This window comes from Lagopus muta, chromosome 9 (assembly GCF_023343835.1).
Source record: "Lagopus muta isolate bLagMut1 chromosome 9, bLagMut1 primary, whole genome shotgun sequence".
Taxonomy (NCBI): Eukaryota; Metazoa; Chordata; class Aves; order Galliformes; family Phasianidae; genus Lagopus; species Lagopus muta.
This window is the reverse complement of record NC_064441.1, coordinates 21,096,844-21,120,482: the sequence shown is the minus strand read 5'-3', so window position 1 is coordinate 21,120,482 and position 23,639 is coordinate 21,096,844. Positions and strand designations below refer to the sequence as shown.

General features: G+C 45.2%; 1 protein-coding gene across 11 annotated transcripts in view; it reads right to left on the bottom strand.

Annotated features, from left to right (window-relative positions):
- DGKD (diacylglycerol kinase delta) overlaps positions 1 to 23,639 on the bottom strand; it is a 56,893-nt gene that overhangs the window by 26,859 nt on the left and 6,395 nt on the right. For 4 of the 11 annotated variants that reach the window (XM_048955588.1, XM_048955591.1, XM_048955592.1 and 1 more), the window contains 6 exons: positions 18,126 to 18,236; positions 17,377 to 17,457; positions 3,455 to 3,559; positions 2,690 to 2,822; positions 1,702 to 1,808; positions 1,047 to 1,172 (listed from right to left, as the gene is read on the bottom strand). In XM_048955588.1, the coding sequence (XP_048811545.1) occupies positions 1,047 to 1,172; positions 1,702 to 1,808; positions 2,690 to 2,822; positions 3,455 to 3,559; positions 17,377 to 17,457; positions 18,126 to 18,236 (663 nt within the window). Of the gene's footprint in view, positions 1 to 1,046; positions 1,173 to 1,701; positions 1,809 to 2,689; positions 2,823 to 3,454; positions 3,560 to 10,357; positions 10,378 to 12,748; positions 13,025 to 17,376; positions 17,458 to 18,125; positions 18,237 to 18,671; positions 19,067 to 20,656; positions 20,777 to 20,805; positions 20,848 to 20,986; positions 21,011 to 23,639 lie in introns of those variants that run through there. The other 7 variants (XM_048955594.1, XM_048955593.1, XM_048955595.1 and 4 more) reach the window with 7 other exon arrangements.

Genomic DNA, 23,639 nt, shown 5'->3' with positions numbered 1-23,639 from the left:
CAGGTTACGTTAAAGAATGACCTATCAGGCTTCTATTAACTCTCCTCTACTCTACATTAATATGTACTTTTTCCAACATCTGAATTCACAAGACTAGCATTGTGAGTTTGGAGAGGACCAGATAACAAATTACGTGGCTTTAAGAGCCTTCAGGTGCTGTGCTTTCAAAAATCTCCTCCCAAGGAAGCTGTGGATGTCCCATTCCCAGAGGCATTCAAGGCCGGGCTGGACAGCTGGGCAGCCTGATCTGATGGATGATAGCCCTGCCCACAGCAGGAGGCTGGAAGTCAGCCTATGTTTCTGTGATCAAAGTAGCAACGAAAGAAAAAACTGGAAATTCAAGAAGATGAGGCAGGAGCACACGAAGGACACGAGAACTGAGAGAAGAAGGGATTAATCAAGCTACACAAAAGTAAGTATGAAGTAGAATAAGGCACTTAAGACATTAGAAGACTGCAAGACCGAGGGTTTGTATGGGGTCTGAGCATCCCCCTGTAACACTTCATAAACTCATACTTTGTAACACTTCTCTTATTAATCTCAAAGACAACTGGAAACATAGCAAGACCTGTACACTACAGTGCTTAGGCAAGACAAACCTACTGCAGTGGGAAAGGAAGCTACTATTATCAGAATAGCGTTGTATTCTTTGTAATCTTTTTTGATGCATTTTTTCAACTTGTAAAAATGCCAAATAGCAGCTCTTTAAAATCTGAGATCTCCCATACCTGAGGCACTGATTCATATCTACAGTGATTAGATCCTTCTACAAAAGCTCGCTATCAAAAGAAAATGAGCTTGCAGAGAAGCCAGATATTAATTTCCATTCTTACTTTTATGCATCACAGTGGTGCTTTTCAGCACAACTTATATTCCTACCTCTTGCAGCCTGTTAATCACCTGGAGAAAGCAGCGAAGTCCTACAGAGCAAATACTGCCAGCATTGTTAAGAGATTTCATTTCAAGTAAACCTCATTAAAGGAACAAACCTCAGAGCTGATCCAAGACTACCCTTTTACTGGAATTATCGTGTCCATTCCACTTACCATGGCTTTGCACCAAAGGCAGCGCCAGTCTTGCAAACGCAGGACGCTGCCACAGGTTTTATCACACACAGTGCATTTGGCACTCACGGGCAGGTTTCCTTCCAACCACTGATGTGGCATTGAGATCTACAAATGGAACAGAGGCAGACAACCACCATGGACCTACCAGCATGCAACTCAAGGCTGCAGGATGCACTGTGGCTTTCAGATACACACTATGCAAGTCTTAACATGCACTCTTCGAGGACAGCACAGGCAATTTCTAGAAAACACCTAAAAATCTCTTTTGGCAGTTTGTATCATGCTTAAAAGCAGAGACCAGGTGATTCACCTCAGGTTACACAGGAAATGAACACTTGCATCAGACATTCAATATAACAAGATACTGTTCCAACCACTCGTCTTTCCTTTGCCAAAACTCAGACTAGGTTCCACATGCCTCCAACCATTTAACTTCAACTCCCCCTAGCCCACAGCAAGCGTCTCTTGCTATTAAGGAGTCCTCACTGCCTTGGTCGGACTTTTCACACCAAATTTCTTGCCTATTCCACACCACTAACTCATAAAGGCACAAGTGGTATTTGTACAGTGCAGAAAGCACATACCAGTGCTTCCACAACAAGTTAAGGCTAGAAGAGTTAAGATTAATGCCTACCCCATCTTCATCCTCAATGATATCTTTCCCAATAGAGGCCAGAGTTGTCCACTTGCAATTATTGGTGGCCCGCACAGCGCACCGCTTGTGGGCTTTAAACTTGCACACTAGAGAGAAAAAGAACAACATATTAATCCAGCTTTAGAACATATAATGTGGCAGTTTGTGCAAAAGCTTTCCCCCGAATACTTGGCTCCAAAAGAAAGCGTGGGCACACATCAGTCTTGCTAGCACTGCCAAAACTACCAACTCTAAGCATACTAAGTAAGATGAGCTAGCTATTAATTTTTGCCTCATCAATTTCACCAGTTGCTTGTACAAAGTTCCACTATCACCTTGTTTAACTTGGCATGATTTGTGAAGTCAGACACTCCTACATCATTTTACAGAGTGTGGAAGTAGCCTCATTCATGCTAGAGGTATGAGCTGAGTCCAGGCAGGCATGTCTGCTGAAAGTTGAAAAAATAAAATCCAATCCTCCTAGCATTATTTAAGCATTTAACAAGGAGGTTCTTACAAATATTATTATAAACAAGAGCATTCTTATTAATATTTTATCTAATAACTGAGAATTACATCCTTGTTAATTTCAGAAGTATGATTTTACTAAGGGATGGCAGTAGGTGGGTAATGAAAAAAAAAAAAATCAGCTATATTATCATCAAGCCCAATACTAAAATCAATAAGAAGACATCATCATTTCTACTTAAAAAAAAAAAAAAAAAGCCAAGAATACTATTCTGACTTCTATGCAAAACTTGTCTGAGAAGCCAAAAGGGATTCACCAGCCAGAGGGATGCAGCACCAGGTCAAAAATAATGATCTCCAGTTTCACATACAGGCTGTGGCTCCCTCAAGTTTATTATGCAGTACTTTTCTACATCACCTTCTTGCAGACTGTTAACAATACTCCTCTGAAAAGTGCTCTAGGACACGTCATCAAGCTATCAAACACTGCTCCCAAAACAGAAGACAAAGCAACACTTACCTTCACATGAGAGCCCATGCGACGTGACTCCAGACAACGCTTCCCGACACACATTGCAGTATGTTGGCCGGGCGTGTGAGCAGGCGTACCAGTTGTGCATCCCTGAGAAATGGTCCATGCTGTACTGGGTAGACTAATAAAATAAATGTATTATGGCAAAATCTAACGTAGCAACACAAGATTTTTTTTCCCCTTAGAACAAAGACTTGCATACAGCAGTGAGAAAAGGCAGAAATGCAATGCTTTTATTGGGGAATAGTTTGGCCACGTGCAGTTTACACACGGTAGCTCTAGAAGCTCTTTAAGCCAGAAGAGATTGCTTACTTCTGTGCTACTTCCCCTGCTTGTCTCACTGCAAGTGTGCATATGCAAACAAGCTGGAGAACTTATCTGCTGATGTTGATCCTTCCCCTTTCCCCCTTTTTTTTTTTGTAATTAAGTTTTCAGCAGGACCAGTTCCCCGATGCAGTTCATTGCATAGCAGAGGAATGGTTGTGCCAGCATAGCAGAGGGACAACAGGGAGACAAGCTTCAAGGAGAGAACACAGACAGCTCTTTTTTGGTGGCACTGCTGGTCTAATTAAAGCCTCAGAAAGTGAACAGATACACAGAAATAAGCCAAACAGCAAGCAGGCAAGATGTGAATTAAGACAGGGAGGTTAACTGAAGAGTGAAAAGACAATGGAATAATTATTTTTATGTTTCATAACAAGCCATTGCTTAGGAGAGGACGCACAGAGTACAATGAACACATTTTCCCATTACCTCAAAATGTTCACGGTTCTGTACAGTCTTCAGTGCTGCAATCCAATCTTCCATCTCTTTTCTGTTATCAGCACAAAGGATGAGCTTCCGACATGGAGTGATAATCTGAAGAGAGAGAGACAATTAATGAGTACACTGGGCAAGTCAGTGAGAGACAGGGAGAGAACATGTTACTGTAAGCAGAGCTTACTGATGCCATTTCTAGAGGTAACAAGCTGTACAACACAAGTCATTTACATCTTTCAATTATGTTTCTCTTCTACCATAGCTTACATTAATTCTTCTGCTAAATTTATAGAACCATAGAGATATTAGTTCTCATTCTCAATGCAGAACTGAGTAAGGAAATGTCTCACATCAGTAATAGCACAACACCAATCAAGCACAGAACAGAAACAGTTAATATACTGCACGTGCAGATCTTCTCTAAGTTTTTTTTTTAAGTACTTTTTAAATTGGCAACAGCATTAAAATACTTTGTTAACAGCACAATACACCACTTTCTACCAATTAACAAACTAGATAACATTTCGTATATCAGACCAAAAGTACAACATTGGGCATTTAAGAGGGCAAAATCCTAAAACTGGTAGACAAACCAACATCTCAACAGCTCAGTGACTGCCATACCAAGAGTGATCCCAAAGGAACATGTGTTTCTACCCTGGGCTGCTGCTCCATGATAGCCAAACCCCTACCAAGGATGCTATCAGCCCAGGGAGGCAGCCATGCTTCCACACAGCTACCACCGATGCTCTCTTGGTTTATCAGATGGCAGCAGCAGAGAGAAATAAAAGCTCCAGGCTCTTCAGGGGACCACATCCATAGGGCTGTCCATTCAGCTGGGGTCCAGACTTGACAATAAACCAACATCTATTCTTCCTAAGACAAAAGCCTTTCTTCCCCACACTTCCTAACACTCTCTTATGTGTCAACTCTAAAACCTTCCCTTCTGCATCCCCTGCACACTGTATAACTCTTAAGAAAAAAAGTATTTGTCCATACGGTTTGCTTTTCCAGCAGATTGTGTCCAATCATCTGAAACTCAAGATAAACACAAAGTAGGATGAGGTGAGGTGGATGATCTGTGTGCCCCCCCAGGCACACCAAGGGGTGCTGCTCAGGAACACGAAGAGCCCACACACACCCCTGTATAGGACCTGCTAACTACTTGTTTTCTGCACTCTTTCTCACTTCTCTCATTATGATCCATATAACACATTTAAAAACACCAGAAGTTGAAAGTTAAATTTCTTGCTGATGTCCAAATGGCTTGGAGTGCATGGTAAGAAGTATAGATGTAGCATCAATACAAAAAAAAGATGCATCTAGAAGATTCTGCTTTATTTTAGTTTTCAGAATCTATTTCTTTTTGTAGGACAGACTGTAGCATCCACCTGCAATAACAAATTTTACTGAGACGTACTGCCAGCCCCTAGAAAAACACACTACAAGCACCAACATTAATGAGGCCCCTATTTGAAGCACAGTTTCAGCATGCATGTTGTAATTTGAACAAAACTATCCAACAGAAATTAAGCAGAGCAGGGCCCCATGCTTGAACATCCATAACTGCCTACGTACAGCAGTACCCTACGGAAAGTCCAAGCTTCCAAGGGCCTTTCATTGCTTCAAAAAGAGCAGTTTTGGATGAGGAGCTACAAGTTCACTCAACAAGTCACTGGCATGCTCTTGGGCAGAAGGGAAGAAGTAATTTAAAACAGCTGGTGACACTAATTATCAACAGAACGCACTCATTCAAGGCTGTACTTTTTCCTGTTTCTCTTTTCAGTTAAAAAAAGGCAAATGCACAGCATTATTTTTAAGTCACCCTGGCAGACATGAAGTCTAAGCCAACGGGAGAAAAGACAGAAATGCAGAGAATTTAGCCAAGAGCTCAGTGTGAGTATACAGACTTCCTGGATCACTGGAGAGAGTCAAACAGAGGAATTGTCAACACCTGAAAACATCCATGCATCAGCTTTAAATCTCCATGCACAGCATCAGACAACTTTCTGCTGAACAAATAAAGTTATAAGCTCGTAAGGCAGAGGACAAACACAGAGATCAAGGTCTTCATACTTGAACCATCCAGACAAAAAGTCACAGAATTAAAATAAAGGGTCTATTGTGTAACTACAGAACTGTAAATAAAACACCTCTTTGTGCGAGATGAATTTATGAACAACATTCACCATCACTCAGCACTAAACCAACATTTGCATGGGGATTTAGCAGTATTGTCAGAGATGGAAAGTAGAATACAATCTCAGACCTCACTCTTGTTCTAAGGAGAACCAACTGGGGCAATTCACTGTGAAGGACAGGTAAGACTGAAGCATAACTAGTGTAACGACTCTTTGGAGAAACGAAACAAGCACACAAAGCTGTTTTTTTGCTTAACCTGCAGTGGTGTTACACTTAAATGTTTTATTGAGGATAATAGGAATCCAGGAACCATTATATACTCTGTGCTGGCTGGGTGAGGCTCATCAGTCTGACATCCCACATCAGCAAGAAGCCATCCTCCTCACCACCAGAAGGAGCCCTGGCAATCTTCCCCCTAAGAAGCTGTCCTCCCCCAGGCAGCTGCTGCTCTGAGCCATGTGGCCGGGCAGCCCCTGGGGCACATGCAGCCAGCTAGGAGCATGCTCTGGCTATTTTTTATGTTCCAGACACAGCTTTTGACTAACATCCTGGAACAGTGTATTCCACAGGATGACGACGCACTAGGTGAAGTAGCATTTCCTTTTATTTGTTCTAAATTTACAAAGCAGTAATGTCATCCACTGACCTCTTGTTCTCATATAAAGGGAGAGCACAATAACAACGATCTGATTGCTTCTCAGCTAGGACGGGGGGGGGTGCCTTGATAGGAGTCAGAAACAAAATAAATGTAATGACAATACAAAGTCTTAGGATTTATTTATATCTCATAGAGTTTTGGCCTGCCTGGGGACTGACAGAACTCTGAGTGCTCCTGTGCTGAAACAGCTCTGAATTTTATCTCGATATGAGCAATTACGTAAACTAAAAATGCTCGTTCTTCCTAAAAAGGGAATATGAAGAACGAACATAACTTTTGGATCCCAAATGCTATTGAGCTCTCTGGGTGTGGCTCTCCAGATTTCGGTCCTTGCAGGAGCTGGGTGCCCACCCAACTGCAGCTGGGCCCAGAGCTCAGCACACAGTGACTTCACTGAGCCCTGATGCTGACAGCAAAGAGCTCCTTAACAGCCACAGAACAAAACCTGCTCCTCAGCTATCAGCCCTGTGAGCCATAGGGCAGTCAGGAATGCCTGAAGATATTTCCAGTCAGGAACAACTTCATTCACAAAGGCTTTGCTGCAGACAAAAGCCCCCAGCAAGCACTGCTGCGCAGAGGAGCTGCCCAAATCTGCCCAAGTTTTCAACGAGCCAGATCACTCAAAATCCAAAAAAAAACCAACAAAACTACAATAACAAAAAAACTAACCACAGCTTCTCCACTGTCTTGAAATACTGATATTCCCCTGATGCTTATCTATAGCTACCCTCGCCCCCCGTCCCCTCCCCAGCAGTGCATGCCCTGCAGCAGGCCGTTCATCTCGCCCCACACCCCATGTTGACCCACACACTCCCATCCAAAACTAACACTGCTTTGTTACTGACATTTCAAACCAGGCCAGCTGGCAAACAACAGAGCCAACCCCCCAAATTTTCTCATTTTACATTCTAAAAACGGACTGGATGTCCCTGGATGTCCTTCCCCAATGAACAGCTGTGAATAATTGGATTAGAAAGGCAGCTCAAAAAAAGACTACTTATGTTAGACCCAAATTTTAAATAGAAATCTGCCCCCTGGAAATAGAAATTTCACCCCCCGGTGCTTTCTATCCTGAGCAACCACCAGCTGGAGGACAATCCTCATCTCTGCTCTTGCTGCCACCAAAGGCAGCTTTGCCACCTCTGCCCGCTTCCCCTTCGGCACTTGCTGGCTGCACAGAAGCTTCTCAGCAAAAAGCAACACCCTGTCTCAGTGCACGGTTTGCTATCAGAGCGGTGTTGGTGAGTTCAGAGACTGCAAGAGACAGCAAGCCAAGCTCAGATCACAGTGCCCAAATGGCAGAGCTGGCTGGGGCTGTGCTGGGGGGGGAAGTGGCGGCGGGGGGGCACCCAGCTCTGCTAAATATAGTTTTTCTGATGCTATACATTTCTCAGATGAGCTAAAAGTGGGTGCATGAGAACACCTGCTCACTCTGACTGCTTCCTTTTTACTCATATCCCGTTCAAATATAGTTTTGTGTTCAAAGGTGTTAGCTATAAATCCCCCAAAGAGATCCCAGATTATTCAAAACTGTTGATTTGGATACAGGGACAGCAGGAATTTCTGGAGCTCGGGCCAAGGAACTCGACTATAAAAATAAAACAGCTAAGAAAATGGTGCTGGTGCAAGCAAAAATTTCAGCTTGATCACACATGGCAAAGGCAGGGACAACAGCCAGCAGCTGTAACTAACTACTGCCTCTGCTTCTGTATCTCGGAGTAAGCTCCGGGCATCCCATGAACACAAACACTCAGGAAGTGACTGGGTGAAGTTACAGTGAGGATGAACAGCCATTTCACCCACTTCAGCTCCTGTTCAGGCAGCAGTGAATGATAGCATATGTAAAAACACCTCACCTGTGCCCATCAGCAAGGTTCACAAGCCAGCAAAGTCACCAGATGCACTGAATGTGGTCAAAATGGGCTGAGTATATATATATATATATATATATATATATATATATATAAACTTTAACTTATGTAGGAAGGGTCAACAGCATGACTCCTGTGCTTAATGATTTGCTGTGTCCAATCTTAACTTCTGGAAGAAATCAAACGACCCACGTCTCTCTCCACAGAGCTCTCTCGGGTGGGATCTCAAAGCATTGAATAAGACAGGCTGGAAAGTGCAAGTTGAAACCCATGTAAAAAGTGATATACGAGTGAGGGTGAAAGTCCACACCGCCATTTGCAAGTGCTAAGTAGAAAACACAAAAACACCACGTCAAAATCACATGGAAACAAAACAGATGAACCTGAAAAGCAAGTGCTGCCTCCCAGATAAATACACTAGGTCAAAAAGAAGGCTTGGATGGGGTTTTAGGCAACCTGGAGTAGTGGAAGGTGCCTCTCTCCATGGCAGGGGTAGAGACTGGCAGGACTCCAAGTCACTTCCAACCCAAACCCTTCTGTCATTCTATGAAATGGAGAAGAAAGGAAAACTAAATGGTGAGTTTTTTGCTCCAACCAGTCCCTGACACTTAAAATAAAAGCCTACAATGCTGTTGTCAATTCTAAAACAATGAGACGCTGAGCATTAGGGTAACAAAACTTGGTCAACGTGATTTTAGTGGCTCTCTGTCATTTGAAGAGAGAAATAATACGAGTATCAGCCCTTACATGCATGGGGGATGGAGACTTGTCCACCTCCACAGAGAGCATCTCTCTTCCCATCTGCAGTTCAGCCTCCACCCAGTTTTGCCAGTAAATTCAGTCCTGATAACCCATTGCTGAGGTTAGTTACAACTTCCTAGACCTAAGAATCACAACGTATTTACAAACACCAAAGCACACCTGAACATGTATAAACCTGGATGCTACCCTGAAGGGGAAAGAATTGTACTAAAACACTTCAGGAGTGGTTGTTTTTTTTTTTTTTTGCATTATTAGATTCATTTCTTGCAGTATGGACTTCACCTGCCAGGTGGCTGCATGCTGTAAAGCCACCTTCTCCAAGCACTGCCAATGGCCTGTCCTGCTGCTGTGCTGTGCCTGCAGATAAAGCCCAGCTCATGCTGACCCTCTGTCTGTGTTTTCTCCCACTCCCTATCTATCATAGGAGCAGTGGGAAAGCAGACCAGACAGCAAGTTCCCTGGGAAAATGATCATCTCTCATACCAGGGTCACATTCCTACATGCTTCTGGAAACTCTGCTGTTCCTAAACAAGGCACATTCCTGCTCTTGGCAATTGGTGAGAGGAGCACAGACAGACGGAGATTTTAGGACTTCTGGAACCACTTAGTGGCTGTCAAAATTTACATTATGCAAGAAGAGCACTGTCACTGATAGCAGGTATAAAATGCAGACAATCCTGGTAGTCCGTGCATACTAATCACCAGAGATCTACATGGATGACAAAGCACCAACTGGGAAGGGCTGCCACACCAAGTGCAAAGCATCCCAGCACCAAGTGCCAGCTCCAATCCTCCCCTGCTCTCCTCATGAAGCAGATGTACACATGCAGCCTTATCTTTATCTGCTTCCAAAAGATATAGTCCCACCAGGAACAGTTCCCAAACACAACCACATTGCTCAAAGACAGCAGTGCACTTTGGAAGGATATTGTAGAGAAACTTTCCTATTTGTCCACACGGGAGCAAAGACATGAGGAACAGAGGGGCAGGTCAGTGCTCCCCAGTGGTACAGCTGCTGGCTCAGTGGTCTCACACACATCAAGGCTAGCAGCCAGTAAATCACAGTATTGAGCAACAGAAGACCTTGCATACGGCTGGAAAATGACCTGTTACTGACAGCCTATTGTTAGCAGCTCCTCAAAACCCCAAAGCTCTGCTGAGATGAACAGGCTGGTAGCTAGCACAGAAGGAGAGGAATTGTCTTCAGCAGCCTGAGGAAGCCAGCAGCTCTGCACTCTGGGTTCACCACCCCATGTTCTCTTACATGCACAACAAAGGTGGAAGCACTGCAGGCACAGCAACCAGACAGAGCTCCTTCTGTGATAACTCACAAGCCTTTCCTTCCCCATCAAAACAGAGCAGGATGCATGCAGCAAGAAGTCTTTCTTCTACAGCATGTAAAAACACACCCACCACACACCCAAGTGACCTCTGGTGTGCCAGTTTTTCTGCCTATGTCCTCACCTGCAAGGGGAGAAAGTGCTGGAATCTGCAGGCTTGTTCAGGGAACCAGAGAAAACCCCAGCCGCGGCACAAAGGTTACACAGAGCAAACAGGCTATCAAATACCTGCTCCCAGTGCTCAGGCACATGGGCAGTAACAACATAAACTTCAGAGCAGTGAACTTCCCTCCAAGGAACAGCTCTTCACAAGCAGCCTCCTTCACTTTCCAGCCCTCTATCTATCCCATCTCACAGCAAAGTTCATAGCTCTCAGTCTGACCTCTTTCACTTGCAGCAGCTTCTTCTCTCTCAAAACTTTCTAGCAGATTGCTGAGCCATTCAGTAACAGACAGCAATCACCAGATCTCCCCACCCAGAGCAACTTCTTCCAGACTCTCTGACTCTCCTTCCGATGTGTCCTCCCTCAGAAGTGTTTTTCTGCAGAACTGCTGTCTCTCCAGTGTGAGCAGCCTAATGACCAGTTCCTGCAGGAGGCTGGATTAGGAGTTCTAAGAATCCTTGACATGAAAGGATTTTATATGACTATTTTCACTGACTAACAGTGACTCAGAAGGGTCTGTTTACCAAAGGGCTTTTTCTCAAGCCGAAAAAACTGTTCTGAAGTCTGGATTACAAACGACTAAAATAGCAAAGTATGTTGAAATTGCGGTGGTTCTGATAGGAAATGGGGACTGAACTGCACTTAATGAAAGGAGGGGGGGAAAAAAAAGCAGAGCGATCCCAGGCACAGCAATGCACGGCTCCAGTCGTATTTCAGTTGCTTGTAAAGGAAATTCTGACAGCTGCCAATATAAACAGATGAAGTGCACTAGCAGAGAGCGTACGATTTCTGAATGTGTGCACACATGGGTGTGGAACAGACAACAACCCCCAGCAAAGGCTGACTTGCCAGCGGGCACTGTAATTTTTTCCAATTTAGAAAAGACAGTTTAAAGAGAGGAGGGAAAAACCTTCTTCTCTCATCTTTCTCTTCTCCAAACCTTACCAAGGCAATCCAAGCCTGCGTGAGAAGGAGAGGGGTGGGGAACCACCTCCCCCAGGACACCTGGTGACAGCCTGGTGTAACCAAGCATGTCCCATTATTAGGAAGTCTTTCTGCCCGCTTCTGAGTGGACATCTACTCTCTAGGTCTCTCATCCCATGCTGGGGAGGAAGATGTAGCAGCAAAGCTAGAAGTCCAGTTACTCTCTACAGGGTACATCTAAGGCCCATCTTTTTCAAAGTCTTGAGGTAATACAGGGCAGTTTGGGGAACCTGAGCACATGCCAAACCATATAGAATTTCCTGATCCCTATGAGTCCAAGCTTCAAGTTCAAGCCTGACCTTCTGCAAGCAGCAACAGAAGTTCTTGTGCTGTTTCTCCTTAAAAAAGTCACATGCTCTTTCTCAAAGCTTGTATTTCAAACCAGCACAAGTAACCTCTGATCCAGGTTCCTCCTGTTTCTAGCTCATCTGGTTTCAAGTTCCTCTGCTTCAAGTTCTGTGCTATACAGGCACACAGCTCCTGAACTCAACACGTGCTGTCTGACAGGCAGCTTCAACAGCTCTATCCACTCCTTCAGCACCCAGTTCTGCAGAGAATACTTCATTAAAAGCACTAACATGAACAATTTGATTTGAGACAAAATCACAGGAGAGACAAAGGTACTCTCACTTCATTGTAAAACAAATCTGCTCTCCCCAGAAGGGTACACCTTCAGCACTTCTGTATTTTGTTTAACTCCAGCACTTTGCCCTGAGCTTTTAGGACAGGTTAATTACCTTCACCTGAAGATTTACACTCTTTCTCCACAACATCAACAACCCCTGGAACAATACAGCAAAAGCATACAGTCTGAAAGAGAACAGTCACTCACACAGAACTTCACAAGACAAGATCCAGAATCTTTGCTGCTGAATAAAGTCATTTCTATGTAACAAACTGGCAATAATAAAAGTTGCAGCACACCTCAGGCTTCCATCCAGCTGGAGAATGATACCTACACTGCTTCTCCGAGGTGACAGTGTGCTTACTATGGGAGCACCAGCAGCCTCTGCTCCTCAACTTGCCACAGCCCTCTCTGTCTCCAGTCATACAAGTGCTCTGAAGAAGAGGTATTGCTTTAATCTCAGCATTTCCTCTCTCCTTTGACACTGGTTAGGGTGAATCATCAGTTAATAAACAGCATTTCTTAACTGATAGGTGCAGTGTTTCCAACACTGCAGACGCATTTCCCTTTACACCAGTTCTGGAGAACTTCAGTATGTAGTCCAGACAGTAGAGATCACCAAACAGTGGGAGCGCGCCACACACTTAATCCAAAGAACCTGAGCTCCTCATCATTTTTGATGCTGGAACAGGTGCTATTTTTCTCAGTGCTCTATCCAGAAAACTCTAGGCTCCTGCTCTTACCTTTAATGTTCAATCGTCCTCTGAACTAGTGTCCAGAGCAGCCTACTCCTCAGGAAGACGACTAACCAGATGGCTTGACATGCGATGGACAGGACTAGTCCCCTCTGTGGTCAGCCTGACCGAGCTGTGTTCCACTTGCCAAGAGCTTATTAGCTGTCTGCTTAAGGAGGAGCTGGGATAAGTCTCCTTCTGCTGGCAGCAAAGCAGAGGGGCAGGCGCTGACTGTAATAATACGCTGCTTCCTGTCTGTAGCTGAGCTGAGAGGTACTTTCCAATAGAAAAGGCTTTGCAGGAGCACAGGAGTTCAAGCTCCACCTCTTCCACCGAAGAAACTTTAACTTATGTAGGAAGGGTCAACAGCATGACTCCTGTGCTTAATGATTTGCTGCGTCCAATCTTAACTTCTGGAAGAAATCAAACGACCCACGTCTCTCTCCACAGAGCTCTCTCGGGTGGGATCTCAAAGCACTGAATAAGACAGGCTGGAAAGTGCAAGTTGAAACCCATGTAAAAAGTGATATGCGAGTGAGGGTGAAAGTCCACACCGCCATTTGCAAGTGCTAAGTAGAAAACACAAAAACACCACGTCAAAATCACATGAAAACAAAACAGATGAACCTGAAAATCTAAGGGCTCTTCCTAGGTCCCTCCTGTTTATAAGTGTTTTATTACTATTATTATTACATATACTAGATTTTTTTCCTCCTTCAGTTACACATAAATCCTGCTCAAGCCAAGGGTGAATGAACTGATAAGAACTCATTCCATCAGCTTTGCTCATCACATTGGAAGCCGCAGGACCCATTCATTTGGCACCTTCTAGAAAAGAGCAGATCCTCAGCCAACACACCAACCTGAGAAGTAAGGATTTGTTCACCACAGAGAGATTTACAAAAGTGGGCTTATGGAGGTGGCCCTAAGTCCTTTCCAAGGCTCTCGAGCTACGCTGGCAAAATGCCTGCTTGGGCAACATACAATAAAGCAGTCTGTCTCACCCACATTTTATGGGCTTTGTATCAGAGAACGGGGGTGCTAGATAGCTCAGGCCCATGACACAGGTAAAGCAGTCATTTGGAGAAAATTGTCTCCAAAAGAAAGGTTTCTTGTCATCACCTAGAGAAAAAGTTATAGTGGGTTCAAAGTGTAGAATGCATCCTCGGAGGTACTTTGTTTTCATGCTCCTGGAGCACCTGCAAACAAAACATCAAGTCACTGTGAAACTACACCATGCAATTAAAAACAGTTCATGGAAACAACTGACATCTCTGAGGAAAGACTCAGCACGCCACTGTGATCCCAAGTCATCTGCTTCCTAGAGCTCACAAGAAGCTCTGAGGATATGGCTGGGCAAGCTCTGCTCAGAAGTTAGCGTCAGGCGTTGAGCTCACCCACTCAGGCTGCTGACCTCCATTTCACAAGGCATACAAGTGGAGGCATACACTGATGGTTAGCATTCAGGATGAAAGCTGACCACTCTCTTTGAAATAAATGTGTCTGAAGTACCATGGCAATACACAGAACTCTTCCGGGAGTAATAAGGAAGGCTTTGCATTCCCTCAGGAGAACATGTTTTAAATCAGTGTGTCCCACCACACTGCAGATGAGAAGCTCTGCTTTCTGCATGAAACCAAAGGCACAGAGAACTCCCAGCCTCACTGTGTCTGGCCATTACTGAAGGTCCTCACAGAATGCAAAGAAGTTTTATAATGTTGGTCTAACAAAAACAGAGCTCTTTTCTGTTCTCAGTATGAAGAAACGGTGTCTGGAGGTTCAGACAAATGACTGAATAGTTTTAGCACTGCAAAATACTGCACTGCACTCATTTTCAGCTCTGCAAAGTGGCAATCACCCTTAAGTGTCTAGAATATCAGTAACCATTGCAGCCAAGTGCTGCACAGAGAAAACTACATCTGGTGCATCATGCGAACCAGCCAGAAGTGACCATTTGCTCAAAAGTTCACCAGGAAGACTGCTGCTATGCCAGCACAAAGCTGAGAGTGCATGCCATGGTTATCCCTGGGTAGCACCACCGCAGATTCACTCTGAGGCATTGTGGAAGATAGCAGCTGTAGCAAAATCCTCTGGTGAGAGACCTGTACAGCAGGTACTGTGGGATTGTACATGGAAAGAACCAGTCACGTAGAGCCCAGACATCCACAAAGATTTAATTCTGTCTTATAATGACAGAGATGTGACAGAACAAGCAAATACTGCATCTACAATCCTCCTGAGAAGGGAAGCCTGCTGTGGGGCTGCTATACGATTTGTTCCTAGAAGCTTCCTGCTAAATAACTGCAGCTACTGTGCCTGACCTAAAGGAACAATAGCTACATATAAAGCTTTTCCTTACACCTCTCAAGGGACGCAGCTGCATAACATCTTATACTCAGAGATGCTCTTAATCACATGTTCCCACAACATCTTATGGTCATGCATCCATTCACTTTGGGTAGCAGTCCTGAAAACTGTCGTGACTACAGCCTGTGCAAACAGGACATAAACACTGAAAGAACGACCAAGTAAACAACAGCAGAACCTGTATCATATGCTCTCCTTTTTAAAGGAAGAGGTCTGCATCTTAATACTCACTTTTCTCTCTCTCCTGCTGGCTGCCAGCACTCCTATGTAGAAAGTTTACTAGCAACTTTATTTTTTAACTGTATTCTTTGTTGAATGAGGAACGTCACTCATGCAGCTCTCACACAGAGCCGATCTACTCTCCAATGCCTTCACTTGTATCTTTCCATTTAAAGTAGAATCAAGACCAAGAAAAGTCCAAGAGACTGAAAAAAGAACAAGTAGTAGCAATGAGATTCCAACAACAAAAGCACAGTTTGGAGATCCAAAGCATTTATGTAACGCAAATTGTTTTAGGTAAAGGAAAGGTAACCTGGACAACAGATACAGAACAAGCAGGCAATACCAAGTGTGAGCTTATTCCACCTTAGGAACTAATCAGATACTTCCTGCTTGGTAGAACCTCTGCCTTAAGATGCATGGACAGCAGATGAGTTTACTCACAAATAAATCAGTTTTTCCTAAATCCAAAACTACCAGTCTCCCTTGAAGAAAAAGAAAGGCAACTAAAACATGTCCAACTCCAAAGTAACTGTTTCTGTTTTACAGCACTGACTGTTTGATGTTTCCACTTCAGGGCAAATCAGTGAGTCCCACTAATCTGAAACAGGAAAGAAAATGCCAAGATCTCTGCGTTTTAGAAATGAACTAAGCTGGGAAGGTATGGGAGGGAAACAGAGTGCTCTCAAAACAAATCAAAAAACAGTAACAACAACAACAAAAAAACAGCCCAAGAGAAAATTGCAGGACTGCATGGAATCCAACGCAGCGATGTGGCAGATCAATAGCAGTAACCTTCTGATTTTCCAAGCATTTTTATAGCTTATGGTAAACTGCAGTCAAGGTTCACTGAAAGGCATGATAGACAGAACAGAAAGACATGAAGAGAGAAGAGACTTTTTCCTGTAGTTCAGCTGAGCACCCATGATACAGTGATCAGCTGGAGACAGTGCAAACTCTCTCTGCTGCTTGAACATTCAAATAATCTTTAAACTCTTTAGCCCTTAGGAAAGGCAGGAACCGGCAGATAGTGACACTTAGTTATGAAAGTTACTCCTCACTTCTGGACTCAGAAAGGGACAATTTGAGAGCACAAACACAGTATTTCTTCCTGTGCATAAATCCAGTGCTTCTGCCAGAGACTACCTCTCTCTCAACTAGAATAATAAGCAAAAGAACATTTTTCTTAATCTGAAAAATCAGTCTTATCTTACATATGACAAAAGTGAAGCAAGACCCTACAGAAAATGTATTACTGACAGGAAAATAACTTTATGTTCTTGAAAACATATCTGCTACAGAAATTGCTGCGGAAGTCTTCTCTCTGTGCACATGCACTGACACCTGTTCAGTCTTTACTGTCAGATGCAGATGGGCACTTGTCCAATTACTGATGCATAAAATGTTTCAAACGTATTTAATCTACAGATGGCACCATAGCTACTTTGCCCAGGTACAACAAAGCAAAAAGTTACAGCTGCATGATGGAAATACCCTTTGTTACACGTGTCAGTTTAAAGTTGTGGGTCACTTTTGCAGAGCAAGACACACTGCTCAGTCTTGGTCACCAGCAGGTTCAGTTTCACTGTCCACCTGCATTGCTCCATCCTTCATGTTGCCTTAGACCAATGTTGCTTCCTTTCTCCACTTCCTCCTCCTTTGTGAATCCACGGGAGGCTGTGTTCATCTCTATGCAACTTCTTTCTCTCTTCCTCTTTTTGTTTTTCTCTGTATGTAGCTTGCATGTATAAACACACATACATCCACATACTAATGAAGTCAGCAAAAAAAGTTTACATATTTTCAGAGCTGAAGGGAAAAAATCCTTAAGCAAAACTTCCAGTATAAACATCCCCCCCCACCCTGAACTCCCTCAGCATAACACATTTTTCTGTCCCACAGTGTATATGGATTCTATCAAACTCTCCTAGCGTACAGGTAAGAGCTTGAATGCAAAAGCAAAGTTTGTTCAGATGTTTTTAAACTGTGCAAAAGAGAATGAAAGTGACTGAAAGATGTAAGAAGAATGGAAAATAATGTGACAATCTTACCGTGAAGCTGTTGTTGACGTTCTTAGTGCTGGATTCTGCCACACTGGCATCTGTCAGATCCACCTCATCAAAAATAATGGACTGCAAAGAAAAAATTGAAACCCTCAGTGAATCAGTGAATCCAATGTAAGCAACAGACTGTATGTCTGCCTAGTACACTCCATCAGAGCCTTGCATGATTTAAAGAGAAGGTGCAGTGCAAGCAGCACAAGGACCCAGAATCCTGGCTCCATACAGCAGTGCTCACATATGCCTGTCTTCAGTCAGTGAAACCAGTGACTTGATTTTTATTAGGGGACTACATAGAAAAATTAAGTAAATAAACCAAAAAAGCATCGTAGGCTTAATTCTAGTGAAAGGAGTCAGAACAGTATCTAGAGAACTATCAATGTACTAAAGCAGATGCATGGCTGCCCTCTGACTGTATGATAAGTTCTTGCCTTCCTCGTCCCCTCCATTTCCTCCTTTCATTCATGTCCTCTCCCTTCTACTTCATTTTCTATAGATTTTCTGCCCATTTCCCACTAAAATGCGCGAAGTGGGAAAAAAAGGTATTGCAAGCCTACGTGATGCTTTACTTCAAAAACCTCTGGGAGGTCAAAGTCTGAGGTGAAACACAGCAAGCTTCCAGCAGCTGCAAACCTGAAGATAGGTGCTTTCAGGGCACATGATCTCTTCTCATGGGCCGCCTCTCAGACTCATACAGTGACTTTCTTCCCATGGAACAAAATGCATTTTCAACACCTTACCTTAGCAGTCTTTGCATAGTAGAGCGTTCGCCCTCGCAGCTTAAAATATCGTCTCTTCCAGCGCTGGAAGGAGCTGGTCTGTTTCATCAGCATCCCCTCTTTGATGACAGTCTACAAAACAAGAAGAGGACAGAGGTGAAGCCCACATTTTACTTTCCAGAAGTTTTCACATTCTCCCCATACATACCAACAGAGACCGCAGCTTGAGACCAATGATCTGAGTGCCCCCTGCTGGAAGTGACTAACAAATTCATTCATATAAACAAGAGGAGCTGATCAAGATCATACCATCCCAACACATAACCCACACGGGGTGGGGCCTGATCTTTGTCTCTAGCACTATCACTGTACCAACACAGATAAGTCACTTATGACTGAACTAGCATTGCAAAGTCTACAATGACTCGGGGCCCATAACAGTTAAACGCACTGAGGTCAGATTTCAGGTGCAGGTAATCGTGCCTTTCATCTAATTGATATTTCATTACAAGCACGGCGTTTCTGCCCCTGTCTCCAGTTCTGCTTTGTGATATCATCTGCATCTACCTGGCCAGGAGCTGGCAAGCTGCAGGCACACAGGATGGAGTGAAACTGGAGCGAAGGAGCTGCATCCAACCTCAGTGCTTGGTGTTCTTCAGACAGCCTTGGCTCTGCCTCAGCACGCTCTGGCCACCTGCCATTTCCCAGGGCTGCAGTGCCAAAATTGTCTACGCACATGGCTTTTTTTTCCCCCCCCTTTTCTTTTTTTATTGCTTTATAACTAGATTGTCATACCAGCATGCACAGTCCCATATGCTCACTCACATACTACACATACATGGGGGTAAGTATTTAATCCACATGCACTTCATTCTACTTTGTCGAATACATCTGATTCATTTGCTGAGGACACACTTGGAATACCAACAGTTACAACCAACCAGCCTCAAAAACTGCAGCTTGGAGAGGTAACGAGCAGAAAAGCCAGAGCTGAGGGTTCAGCCCCAAGTTACTGATGGGAGGTACTGCCTCAGTGCTGTGTGGCACCATGAGAACCCACCTCCTTCCCCAAGAAACAGCCCCTGGAACCCACTTCAATCTGAGAGAGCTGAATGTGATAAGCACCCAGTCAGAGCGCAGGAAACAAATGGTCCAGCAATCTTGTAAGACAGGTTATTCTGTATCTTGATGCCAGGAAAATTACACCATTCCAACAAACCCGAGGTCTCCAACCAGCTCAGGTTTGTCACACAGTTAGGTCAACCGATGAGCAACAATTAATTCACCACACAGCACTGCACGTCCACTGCCAGGCTACTACAGAGCACAAAATAAATACTCTCGCTGATCCAAAGGGTTTACACTGTTATAGAAATCCTTTCCAGGGCACTAAACTTGCTTTTAAAATGCTATATATATTTCTAATGTGGGTCTTTCCTTTTTGAAACAGCTGCAAATTTTAATACTTTCCACACGCACCGGCCCTTGCCAAGCTCAGAGTTTCCTCAAAAAGCACTTGGAAGAAAGTGCTGACTCTAAGGAGAAACATCCGCCTGCCGACACAACTGCTCTGCTGCTGAACGGGGCTGTCCCCTGATTGCAGGGCCTGCAGCACAGGCTGGAGGGGAGTGGGTTCTGTGGGATGCTGGACTCAGCAGCCTCCACTGCCCTCCTGCACTGGGCTGGAAGCAAGGGCAGAGAGATAGCAAAATGCACAAGCAAAGGCTGAGCTCACGTCTCCCACACATGCTCTTGCACCTCCAAAGGGCGCTCGGCTCCTGCTGTCACTGGTACTGCAGGGATAGGGCTGTGGGAACACACTGCACGCAACCGTAAGGCATCTGGCAATGCCTTTAGTGTTCAAAGTTAAAAGCTCTGCAGAGATACTCAGAACCAAGATTTTAAGCTAACTTGGGACTCCATATTACTGTGCAGAGAGTCAGAAGCTCAGCCACGAACTTAATCTGAAGCATCAGCATAACAGAAAACGGAAATCAAAGCCTGACCCAACAGCACCCTCACTGCAAGGACGCTGACCAGACCAGAACTAAGAAACCGAGACAGGTACGTTCACCCCAGCGACTTTTCACAAGATACCCCACAAGTCATTTGCACTCCCCATGCCCCCATCTGCCATGCAGGACATCAGCACTGCCCAGCTGCACATGTACTGCATGGTGTACATGTACTGCAGGTGAGCTAATGAGCCTCCAGCGCCCGGCTCAGAGACAGAGCAACTGCACCTGACTGCTCTGTTACACATATTGCACTCCGCAGTTTGCCTCAGCCTTACGGCTACAGGGAAGGGAACGGAAAAATGGCAAGAGATCATTCCAGATTAAAACGTAAACATGGAGGGATCTTTTTGCATTTCTTGGCCAAAGCACATATCATTAAAAAAAAGAGACAGAGAAAGCAGCCACTGAGTTCTGCAAAGCCCTGAATTGAAGGCAGAAAGGAATGGGGAAGACTCCCAGGATGCAAAGCCAGAAGATAGCAACTCAGCCAGCAGCGTGAGCAAAAATAGCAGCTTGCAAGAGGAGATGTCAGACCTTTGCTGCTCTGCTTATTCACAGACATTCTTGCACTGGGGTCAGCCAGAACCCCACGCTCCTGCCCGGCCCAGCAGATCTGCGACGCGCAGTGCAGCGTGCCCTGGGCTCCCGATGCTGCTGCTCCTCCAGCTGCAGGGCTCACTCACCTCTGCACAAGCCGTGCATTCCTCCATGCCTCATTTAAACAGCATCCTCTCTTTTTTTTCTCTTTTTTTTTTTTTTTTCCAACCAAAAGGCAACAATTCCGGAGGTCACTGTGCCCCTCCCTAACCAGCGGTGCGTGTCACTGCTCAGCCACTATCTATAGCAAACCTCCCTGCCGCATACCTCAGACATGAAAGGCCGGTGAGCAGCGGCTCTCACACACGCTGCTCAGATACAGCCTGGGTTCCGAGCTGCCCAGCTTCGCACGAGCTGCTCTTCTATTTATAGGCACGTCGCTCGCTAAGAGTTTGGTGGGTTTGGGCGGAAAGGGCTGGAGATAAGATCAAGATGACTTTATGAAATGATTCAGACATCGCTGCCTTTCTCCTCCTCTATTCTAATTTTACAGCCAAAGGACTTGCTGCTTGCAGAGGAATGCGGCTGAACAGAATGAGCTGGGGAGAGGGCCTGGCAGCGGGGGGATGGCTGAAATGAAAGGGGGGAGAGAGAGCTGCTGCAACACTTATCTGAAGATCTCCTTTGATCAGACTAGGAGCCACGCAGCTCACTGAGACTACAACAGAATTACTTATTCCATATAGGAGCAAAAAGAATTGAAGCCATTTTTAATGTCCGTTTTAGTCGGAATCTATGGGAAAAGCTACTGCTCTGAATCATGATGAGGTGGGAGCAGGAGCCCATCCTATCAGGATGAACGTAGGGCCCCCTGGTAGCGTTGCTGCCATCCAGCTGCATGTCTCTCCCTGGTGTCCTGTGGTGTGCCATGGGTGGACAACACTGTGACAAATGCACGCCTTCCTGGAGCAACTGCACTGATGTGCTGCTGGCTTCACCAGTGACCCCTTCGTCACAGCACAGGATGGCATGAAAAAGATTGCTACACAAATGTAAAGCAACAATCAGTGCACAGGGCAGGGTCTTCAGCATCTCTGCAAAGAACACGACCTGACAGCTGGAAGGCCTAAGAAATTTCTGGCATTTCATTATTTATCAGCGGCCTTGAAGAAAAGCAACTTCCTGCAGGCAAAAATTCATCCCACCACAAGCAGCACAACCCCCGCCCCCATATCACTGACCCCCACGTAAACATGAGAAATAGGATGTCCTCAGATCTGTCCTGCCAAAACGGGCGCAGAGGTGTGGCCTAGCCCAAGCTCACGACACAGCAGCTTTGCCACTGCCCTTGTGGGGATGGTTTCAGAGGGCTCCAGGGCCCAGTTTGTCCTCATACGGCCCTGCAAAGCAAGAGACGAGCAGTAGGAATGCACAGAGCCAGTCAGACACGCTTTTGTTTCTTGCAGTATTGCTTGTATGAGGTGCCTCTGCAACCCATAGCCCACATCAGAGGTCCCAGAGCCAGCCTACACAGATGAAATGTTTCTTACCCCAATAACATGAGTAGTTCTAGTAAAAACAGCAATCACATCGTGCCTCAGCTGCTTGCTGGGTTACTCCTGTTCCTCCTGCACACAGTATGCCCACATTGCCAAGCAGAGGCGCAGCCCCCCCATAGGCCTGAGCCTCCAGTCACTGGCAGGCTCCTGGCACACCACAACAACCCCAGCCCTGCTCAGGCCCAGCAGCACAGTGCACTGACTGCACAGTGGGAACATGGCATGTTCTCAGGGGCAGCTGCTCAGGGCAGCATATGGTCCAGGCTCCACAGATCCAGAGGGACGGGGAAATGCAGAGGGTCACAAAGATGGTCAGGACCTGGAGCATCTCCCTTGCGAGGGAAGGCTGAGAGACCTGGGATTGCCAAGCCTGGAGAAGGCTGAGAGAGGATCTGATCAATGCTTATAAGTACCTGAAGGGCAGAAAATAACTGCACAAGAGTACATTCAAAGCTATCTAAGCAGCAAGAATCCTACATACCAAAGTCTTCAGCATCTGGATTGCTCTGTTGGCCATATGTCTTCAGAGCATTAAAAACCGTGGGATGCAGATTGTTTTTATTTGTGTACCCTGCAGAACCACGAGCTGGATGCTGATGCCAAAAAACAAATAGCAAGCTAAAGAAGCAGAGCACAGGAAGGAGAGAGCTAAATAACCAGGCATGTGCAGAGCTGACAGGCTCTCTCTGCATACACCCACCAAAGGACCATGCATCAGCTCTGGGCAAGTGGGGCACTTGAGCCCCATCAAGGAGCTCTTAGTGTGCCGAGGCAAGCACGGATCCAGAGTGGACAGTCCTATAAGGCTCCCTGGGGTCATCAATACAGAACAGGTAATCATGTACAAATACAGAAAATCCAACAAAGTGGCTGTGAGAATAAATCTAACCAAGCCCGAAGAATAAGACATGAGAGGTCAAAAGGCTGGGGGTTAACAAGCTAATCCGAGAGCAACATCCTTCCAGCAGACAGTGGTCACACCCTGGAAATTAACTCCAGGAAGCACAGGGGGGGAAATCTGGTTCAGTAAAGCAATCCTGAGTACGGGACACAAAGATCTGTAGCACAGCACAAGCACTAAAAGGGTGCTCAGTCCTGCTTGTCAATTCTGCATTAAAGGCACCGGATCTTGCACAAGTGAAAAGTGTACTACCACTTCTTATGCAAAGGACAAGATAGTAGGTGCACTCATTGCAACAAAAACACTTCAGAAAAAGGGGAAAAAAAAAAGAAAATCAGAGGTCAGGCACAAGGACCAAATGCAAAAACAGAAGTGAGGGCTGGGAGCCTGTTGTGCAGTGACAGAAGCCACGCTCATGTTGATGAGGGGCTGCCTGGGCCCCCAGCACACACCACTCAGTACCTCTGTGCTTTAGTAACCTGCGTGCTATTCACTGGGAAGCCCCATGCCAGGCTGCAGC